Raw genomic sequence first — 9,993 nt, forward strand, 5'->3', positions numbered from 1 at the left:
CAATTAATAGTAATTTAATTATTTAATATAATTATTTAGTTAATTATTAATTGAAAAATAACTTGCCACATTTCTTCTCTGCGGATATACTCCTCCTTTTTGAGACTTGTCCAGGGACCCATTTTGTCTCTCCAATGGTTAGCGTTTCTATATATCAGTAAAGGATGAAGGAGGAGCTTACCACTGGAGGTGCTCCAAGTCGTTCCGTTATCCGTGTGACCAATTCCTTCACCTTGTCTTCTGCCAAAGGGTTGTGATGCCTAGCCTAACAACAGCGGATTGCCTCCCTTACAACATATGGACCGCCGTTTCCAGCCTCGTCACCTCAGATTCCGTCCACAGCCTGTGCGGTCTGCGGATGGTTTGTCGGGCCACACGCGATGCAGCCAGCGAGAACGTTGTGTTTGCAAGCGTGTCCATACCTTGTCTCATTGACATGGCCACGATTTGGGACCGTTGTCCCGAGGCGGTGGTTTTCTTCAGTTGCTGTAGGGAGAGCGGCAACCCGGAGCTTCTGTTTTGGGAGGGGCTAAGCGAGTGCTTCAATCGACGCCATCCCGATGCGGGGTTGGATCTGCTGCGATCTGCCGCAGTAAAGGGCCATCATGCCGCCAAATACGCCATGTCGTTGGTGACCTTTCTTCGTCCGGCCGAGACGAGCACCATGAAGCAGGCTCTGGAGTGGTTTCGTTCGGTTGAGGCCGCCGGTGTGCTTCGATGCTGCATGAGATGGTGCTACTTGGTTCTCATGTGTCCATCGCGGCCTGAAGTTCATATACCCCAGATAGGGGGCACTCCGCTATGTGATTCGCCTTGTTGCCCGACTCGGGACAACACAAGAGTCATCTACAACTACTACCATCGTGGTAGCCAGTACCAACATTATCGCTGCTACGAGGGTTTGAGGACTATCTCATGCGTCAAGTGTCGCACCGACTACGAGCTGATATTATTTGTCAACGGGTGGTGTCATCGAATCGCACGGAAACCAGTTGGTTTTCCTGTACTTTTCGACGATGGCCTTTTGGTCTTTTAATTTGGAGCACATCGTAATTGGGTTTTTTATTTGATGCGTCCAGAAATTTGTTTTCTGCTTTCCATGTATGAAACTTTATTGGATATTCATCTACACTAAAATGCTAAGTGTTGTCTGTTAATCTAGAGTACATTGTCAAAACATACGTAAAGTAAAATATCCATTCATTCCGGTTTACTTTATGTGGTTTCTTGCTCGTGTTTGCACTGTTTCCTGGGCGCTTCCCTTCGTAGGTCGATCGTATAGTCCCAGCAAACGTTCAAATGAATGGGTTTTGGTAGGCCAATCGCCCCACTTTGCAGGTCGTTAATTGTTTTCCTTGTTCCTTGCAGTGCGTTAGCCAGTAACACGGCCACTGCCAAGTTGCCCCACGCGCGGATACGGTAAGTTCTTTGGTTTCGGCCAACAATCAGGAATTTCAGTTCATGTCCTGACAACACCCTTATCTTTGGTCATATAAAATACCTTGTTTCCAATCCAATTCCGTCCCAGTCCATTTTAATGTCCCCATCCTCCTAACCAAACGTTTCCTTTTCAGGACCGACGATCCCACTGACTGTTGATAGATGTGTTTCCTCCTTCACTTGGCGTCGCACGGAAATTCCTGACAACGAAGGACGACTTCCTTTATTGCACTGTGAAGTCCGTCATGGTAACACCTCTGTCGACATCACATAGAGAAGTCAATTATTTATGGCATAGGCGCATAGCGTTAAGGCATACCATATCGAATACAGGCTAGTGGGCTTTGCATCGAGCACCTCAAACCGCACGGAGCATATCGGATGCCCATCACCTATTTTCTGCTATTATGCAGTACTAACACGCTGGCAACACTGGAAAGGGCGTTGTTCGCCTGGTCATTAGAGTCAAGCAGGAAAGTGTCCTAATTCAATAGTTATTAATAATTATGAATGTTAATTTATTTCCCGTGTTTGTTTAGCCGTATATTTGATCCTCTATAAGTCCTACCTAAAACTCTGTTTTCCTACTTACATTTAACTTTGCATCGTCTGAGTTTAACTGTTTGTTTCCCTTTTTTTTAATTTCTTTCTTGTGTGGGTGAAGTTATGAAATATTGCGTCAACGACAAACAACAATGCTGTGAAGTATGTTAATTACTTGGATCAAACTGAGATCGTTTCAACCAGAAAATATATTGTTCTGTGATCGTCAGTTGCTAGCCACTGCTTTGGCAGACTACATAAAGGAACTCAAAGATTAAGCCTACAACAGTACATTCGGGGGCAGATTAGTAAAGAGTGATGTACAACCACATTCACTACAACGTGAATATCTCAAGGAAAACCCTGACCTCGTAATCCGTGAGGCACTGCACACACGAGACATGGGACACGTCATTCACATCATCCATGGTGTCATGGGTAGCGCAAGTGGTGGACCGACAAGCCACGGTCTGCTCCGGATCCGATGGTCTCTCGTGAACCCATCGCTCCCAGAAAATATCTGTGAAGAACTCCCTGCACCTTTCGATCTTTCCAGAAGTACAAATAAAGTCTAACATTTCAACACCCCTTTGCATTTCTTCTTCGTCTTCGTGTTCACACAGTACCTAATTCAACGCTACCCTCCGTCGAGGCCCTATCAAGCAGTTCCATCCCTATGTCACGGCGGCCAATCCAGAAATACTCTGTCATCCCCTGCCGGAGTATAGCATCCGCATTTCTTACTTCCACGCAGCGATCGAGGAACCTCCTTTCAGGCCGGTCAAGGTAAAATAAAAAAGAGACTAGCCGTATATGCCACATCGTCGCATGTTGGTACACAGCGTCGGAACTACCTGCATCAAGAAACACCTTGCAAGTAGCCTGCATGTTGAATAGGTCACGGATTGAATACGATGCAACCTTCGTGGCAATCCTCACCCATAAATTGCGAGAGAGAATATTCAGAGGACATTCATGCTCGACGGGTACGATCCCTTTCTTTTTACTTGTCTTAGAGGTTCCATCCATTTGCAAGGCCTTGGTAGAGGTCGGAGATTACGAAGGGTTGAAACCATCGGCAGTTAAAAGACGGAGTGTGAGCTTTTATATATTATTAATATCATCTAAACTTGTCGGTTATCGCGATAGTACAATTATTATATTAATTCTAATTTCCAAAGCATGTATATCCTCACCTCACCTGCTTCCTGGATAAGTATTGATTATCTTCTACCATATAGAAGTTAATACATATTTATTATTATTATTATATTATATATACTGACATTAATTATCATGACTTAGCGCGTCAGCGTTGCCCAACATCATGAATAATACCAGATAATCAATATGCTTATCAATTATCATATTATCGTATTACTGTGAATACCACATGTACATGTACTATATACTTATGTATACGTGTACAGTTTACTAAGTAGACGTGTCCTTTTGGGGCGCGGGTTTCATGTGCAGACGTGTTGACGCTCTATGGTTATATTTGTTCGATTCGAAAGTTATTTGGGTTATGTAGAGTTAGTTAACGATGTTTTAAGACTGAAATTAATGGCAGTTAATTATCATGCATTAAGTTGATGATTGAATCCGATTCAAAGAATGTATCAACCGCTTACATGACTTGTTTTATATTGGATGATTTACACCACCCGTTTTTTTGCTTGGGGCTGTGAACTATCTGATACTATCACAGTTAACTCTGCCCACAAAACTGGTTATTCGGAAAGGCAATGGAGAGTCACCGAAAAGTGTTTTGCATATGTTTATAAAATATTTATTTCAATTAAAATCAATTCAACTTATTACTAACAAGAAAGGAGATGAGAAGGTATTGACAGTTAACCACATCTGGATTGAACGAATTAATAAAAACTACGAAGCATAGAATGTCAATCTTTCGAAACAATGGCAATCAAAATGGAAGTAACTCAGAAATTTTGTTCTTGTCGTGTAATAGTCAGTGGCAAGGAAGGATAAACCGATTAGCTCGTGAAATTTTGCTTCTGAATATGATAGAACAGTAGTAGTTTTAAGCTTAAAATAAGATAGCACATTGGGGCAGACTCAATATTGTGAAGCATTAACAAGCTTGCCCAGTTATCCTGCATCGATCATCGGGGTTTGGAAAACACCTTAAACGTAAACAGTCACGAGGAAATTTCGCACCTTGTGCTCGGCCAGGCATTGCACACATGACACACCGGACAAGTCGCTTGCAATACCAATTGTTCCGCGGGTAGAACAACTACCGAAACGGCATGCTATGGCCTCTGTTGGGTCCGTCGGGTTTATCTCCGACCACGGGCCCGCAAATACCTGCGTGAACACCTCTCTGTATCTTTCAACTGCACTGGACTCACAGACCACATTGAAAAATGCAAATCCACGGCGGATTTCATCATCGTCCTTGTCGTTAAGCGACAGTAGCAGCATCGCAGAGAGGTAGCAGGCCTCCACATCTCCCAACTCTGCTGCCTCGGTCACGGTCTGTATACCACCTCTACGGTGGCCAAGCCAGAATAAGGCAACCATACCTAGCCGGAGCAGCGCGGCCGGATTCCGCACTGTGGCGCATCGGCTCAGAAATCCCATTGCAGCCCGCCCAGAGTGGTACAGGAGGCAAGCAACGGGTAACTCCGAAACCAAGGCATGCTTGTACGCGGCATCGGAACTGCATACGGCTGCAAATAGCCTGCAAGTGGCCTGCATGTTGAATAGATCCTGAATTGAATACGATGCAACCCTCGTTGTAATACTGAACACACGGTGCTCTCGTTTGCAAAATGGAACAAACTGTTGGTTGTCTCTTATTTACATTCTCTATGCATTTATTAGTTGACTGTCCCTTAGTTGTTTGTGCAAATTTCTTTCGCATTCTTTCTCGGGGAATGTTCCGTCTTTACATAAGATGTTTATGTGTCGCATTATTAATGGAAGTATTAATAAACCGGTTATTTTTAAATTTCCTCACAAATCAGAACAAAATCGATTTTTTATAACAATATTAATAAATCTAATTTTTAGGGATCTAACTATATTTTTAAATTTTTAGAGATTTAAATGTCCACAAAACAAAAAGTCAGGGATATATTTGTCTTTTTTTATCAGGGAACTTAAAGATGTTTGGGTTAGATTGTGTAATTCGATCGGATCAAACTTGATCTAATAATTATAATGTAGACAATTGGGTTTGTCCTTGTTATAAACCGGTTTTATTCTAGTTTATTAAAGAATAACTTATTAATTGGTTTAATAAAAATGTCCAATAATAACATAACACATGTTAACTACTATGAAATAACTAAATAAAAATAAGGAAGTGGTAACATAGATAGGATATAAAGAGAGATAATGAAGTATTGCAACATAAAAGAGAGAGAGAATTGTTTGTTGCTTGTGTATATTGCTTCGGAAGAAACCCTTATTTACATATATACAAGGGGTCACCTTTTTTAGACTTCATTAATGGTAATCTCTCTTGATATTCTAAGCAACATTGAAAAATGGGCATCCACCTCATATTCTACTCACACTTATCACAACATAAACGTCTTTATAAAAAGATATTTCTAGTGTCTTTGTTAGAGTGGTGTCCTTTTTTATTTTGATTATTTCGTTTTAGATTTTGAATCTAAAAATAAGTTTTAAAAAATAAAATTAGTTCGTATTAATTTCTTTTATTTTAATGTGCCCGTTTTATTTTTTCAATAAATAGTTAAGGTAATAATCCCCTGGTTTTATTGGTAAACAAAAAAAATATGGGAAAACGTGCGCCGTATTGAGTACCCGCAGGCTTAGCAATAAATGCATCTGTTGGCTATAGCTTAGGCCGAATCATATTTGTTTGGAGGGGGGATTTGATCTGAACTCTTCGATTACTAAAGTGACGTTTGACTAGACAGGAAGCGCGTGATCTTCACTTCATGGGGGCACACAAGGCCACCCGTGCGTGTGTGTGAACAAAGTTTGGTGAGTGACGAAAAACGGTTGTTCTTAATGGTTGCCTAGGGGGAGACGATCCTCGGTAACCATGCGAAACGTATTAAGGAAGATGCGCTTGGGTCCCGTTCGCATAATGATTTATAGCACCCATTTTGAACCCCTTCCACAGCAGGTGATAAGCGTCTTGCGTTGTCTATCACATACTCGGCGTTTACAACCAACTTGCTGTGTGTGCCGCTCCACCCGCCCCAGACCGATCCCCACCATGAACACCAAGGATCTCGCAAAACTGTCCATCACGGATCTGATCGACATTGTCTGCAGGGAAAAAATCTGTTCGGATTATGATATGGTTGAGGCTGCACTTGTGAAAAGGGAGGCTGATCTGAATGGTACAATCCAGGCTCTCCGCGCAGAGTTGAGCACGGCAAAAATGGTGCACTTAACTGCAGACGTCAAGTTGAGGTCAAGGGCACAAGAGTTGGAGGAGGCAGGAGGGCATTGCGGGGGATGGAAATGTTACTTGGTGTCGTGAGGCACGAGAATAAGGGCACAATCCGCCGACTGGTGGAAGAGGAACAGGCATTGAAGGTGGAGATCCATAGGCTCCGTCGGCGGGCACTAGTTGACGTCGCCAAGTGGGATGAATTGGGTTTGAGGTTATCAGTGTTGGAGGAGAGGCATAAATGTGCGGAGGAAATGCGTGGTGTTCATCCGGCGCAATTACCAGGAGGAGATGGTCGTTCCGAACAGTCATCCCATAGTCACGGTTGTGCAGGATGTACTTGAGTCCGCGGATGCACACATTTGTTATGTGCGCCTGCCCTTTGCGTGTGATCGCATAGTTCTACGAATACCGGCCGTCTGTCGTTCGCAACATGATGTGGTTCCTTTGCTTAGTGTCTTGGTTGACAACTGTAGTCGACAATGCGTCTTCTTGTTATTGCCACGTCTTCTTGTTATTAACATGCCTTTTGCGATGACTGCCATTTTGTGATAATGAAACTTGTATTACTTCCCCGTCGGAAGGATAAACAATGTTGGACGGCATGACCGGGCCTTGCTTCTCTTATTGTTAATTAATTCCGTGCAGGGAAAAACACATTTGTTAATATAAATCATTAGTTAAATACAAATTTAATCATTTAACCCAATTAGATATGATAGTTATTAATATGTTAATTGTGATTTATTAATAACTTAAGTAATAATTATTTAAATAGTTAATATAAAATATAAAATAAATTGACATATATTTATTTAATTAATTAAAATTTTATATAATTGTTTTTTGTTTCTTTTTTATAAATATTTGCCAAATGGCATGTTATTACTGTGCAACAAGAGTCCCCATTCAGAGGGACCCTCCCTTGTCAATCAAAGAGCAAGAACGTTCAATCTGTGAGTAAAGGACAAATTCGTGGGAATGGATCATCTCAATTGTTAAAAAATTGAGAGTGTAAAGTGTGATCTTTAACTCTCCATTACTTTCTCTCTCATATTTATTCTTGGTCCCACCTATAAAACTAATGGTGAGAGATCACACTTTACTCCCTCAATTGTTAAAAAAATGGAGAGAATCCATTCCCCAAATTCGTCCCTGACCTTTTTTACCGTGGACATTTTCATCCCTGAAGATTAGGAAATACGTAAATGTCCCTGACCCCCTAGAAAATTGGATATTTTTACCCCTCTATTAGAGTGTCTCCATTTGTCCTGACGAAAAATGGTGACGTGGCTCCGTGGCGCTGAGCTGGCCGTAACGGGCTGCCACATCGAATGGGCTTTCCAAAAGAGGACAAATTTGTCCCCAGAGTGAAAAACGCTGCCGTTTCTCCCCCCATCCCCAATGTATGAAATCCAGGAGCCCTAATCCTTCGAATGCAGTCTGAGGGTGTAGCGGGAGAAGGAAGAAAGGGAGCATTCCGACCATGGCATCCGAAGGTGTGTCCTCAAGCTCGAGAAGAGGCTCAGTTCTGACCGGCAATGATGGAAAAGAGGGCGTGTCACCAAAGTGCTTCTGTGGAGAAAATGCAATCCTGTTCATGTCGAGGACGACCAGCAATCCGAACAGATTGTTTCTGGGATGTCCCTTTTATAAGGTATACAAAGAAAATCTGTGTAACTCCATTTGTGTTAGGGTTTATCCTCAATTCTTGATTTTCTGAGCTTTGAGGATTGATTTTGTGTAGGTAAGACAACCATGTTGCAAGTATTTTTTGTGGTTGGACGAGCACATAGCTGGTCTTGGTGTTGGTGTTACAAGGTACCTGGGGCAGGAGCAAATTTTGCATGGTGAAGAGCATCACTGGAACAAAGACATGGAAAATAGGATAATGTTGTTGGAGAAGATGATAGAAACATTAGAGGTTAAAAAAATCCAATTGGGTGGAGCATATGTGTGATGTTTGTTGTCCTGATATTTTCTTTATTTAGTTGTAAGAAATGATGTAAGACAAGCGAAATGTTGAAAATGAAATGTATTAATCATTTGTGTATCTGGTATCACTTTAGGTCATGTTTGTGATTATGTATGTATGAAAACGAAAGTTGGCAAAATCACAGGAAATCAAAGTTTCAACCACTGATATTTAGAGTGTGAAAGTATACATTCAACCCCCGTATCTGCCGTAGACCACCCGGACGGAAATATCCCCTACACGCAGAGTGAAAATCACATCATCGCTGACGTCCTCTCCAAAGTGCGGCACATTTGGCTGGGCAAACAAAAAATGAGAAGGAGATGTACTTAAAGGCATGTTTAACATGAATGTAATGTGCATGAAGTCAACCAGAATGAAATAGCCAGTATTGATGATGGCATTATGAACATGTTGGCATGCAATTGTGTGCTTGTTTCCTAATAAATTGGAATTTAAGAACAACAGACAAGGCATGCATTACCAACAAATTTGTCTAATGAATTTCAACTCAACAACTGCTCCACCACATAGCCAACCATTAACAACTAAGCAACATCGGAACACAGAAGATGTGGACCACGTACAACAGCACATATGCCAACAAAATAAGGATAAACAAAAGAACAACACTTAATGTCGACCACCTAGGCCGCAACATTACCTTCAATAGAGGGAACAGCAGGGGAACAAAACAGATAACGTGGACCACAAATACTGCCAACAAAACAGGTGTATATACAGTAGAGAGGAAAAGCCATTACCAGGAACTGGATGCCCAACAGCCTTTTTGTGATGTTCATGATGAAGAAGGGGTGTTCGGAACGAAATGTCTGCTCCACCTCGTCTGCAGCCACGCTCCTGGGGACATTGATGCACCCCGTTCGACGCCGGGGCGTTGGAGGAGCACGTGGACGTTTCCTTGGCACCTGGGGGGTTTTCATGTCGTCGGAGTCACCACCGGACGTAACATACGTCCTCTCCACACCCGGCGACTAAAAGATGCGAACACTGAAGTCGTCCCTGCCCTTGTGCTTGAACAGCAGAATGTTAGAAGGTTGTAGCTTGTATTCATGATAAAACCTTTGCCATCCCCTCCCGAGAGTGATCTCTCTCGACCCCTTGGGGCTGCATGAAATCTTGTAAGTACGGTTTGACCCGTCGGCGACTGTGATGTAGATATGGTTGCAAGCATTGGGGATGAGATCATTTGGTAATGGTAGACGCTGCAGATATGGGTATATCAAGACAGAGCGTAAGAGATAAAACTAAATACGGGGAGATCAGCAATATTGGATAGAACAGAAGAGGAAGCTTTAACCTACAGTCGGTCGCGAGGGCTCTCCTGTCGCTTTGATAACCCTAGCCACAGCAGCTCTCGCCTTTTCTTCGGCCATTTTTTCGTCCAGACACCAACGGAGAAGAAGGGGATATTCTGAGAAGCACAACTTACAACAACACCAACTCGCTGGATAGCGTGTGAATCGAGCGGATATGAAGGATGAATCATATCCTATCTAATTAATTAATCAATGTAGTCAGAGTTCCACTCCTTAGGAATATGTGTCGTCACCCTTCGATCAAGTCTTCTTCTAGAAGCCAAAAGGTTTCGTGCCTAATAGGTCAGATT

At 42.4% G+C, this 9,993-nt stretch overlaps 3 protein-coding genes across 3 annotated transcripts; 1 reads left to right on the top strand and 2 right to left on the bottom strand.

Annotated features, from left to right (window-relative positions):
- On the top strand, positions 257–1,036 carry LOC107615927. Its single transcript, XM_016317939.1, has one exon. The coding sequence runs from the start codon at positions 257–259 to the stop codon at positions 1,034–1,036; it is 780 nt and encodes a 259-aa protein (XP_016173425.1).
- Positions 2,599–3,012, bottom strand: LOC107615928. The gene has a single exon (XM_016317940.1). The coding sequence runs from the start codon at positions 3,010–3,012 to the stop codon at positions 2,599–2,601; it is 414 nt and encodes a 137-aa protein (XP_016173426.1).
- LOC107615929 lies at positions 4,135–4,710 on the bottom strand. The gene has a single exon (XM_016317941.1). The coding sequence runs from the start codon at positions 4,708–4,710 to the stop codon at positions 4,135–4,137; it is 576 nt and encodes a 191-aa protein (XP_016173427.1).

The sequence above is a fragment of the Arachis ipaensis genome, chromosome B09, assembly GCF_000816755.2.
Source record: "Arachis ipaensis cultivar K30076 chromosome B09, Araip1.1, whole genome shotgun sequence".
Taxonomy (NCBI): Eukaryota; Viridiplantae; Streptophyta; class Magnoliopsida; order Fabales; family Fabaceae; genus Arachis; species Arachis ipaensis.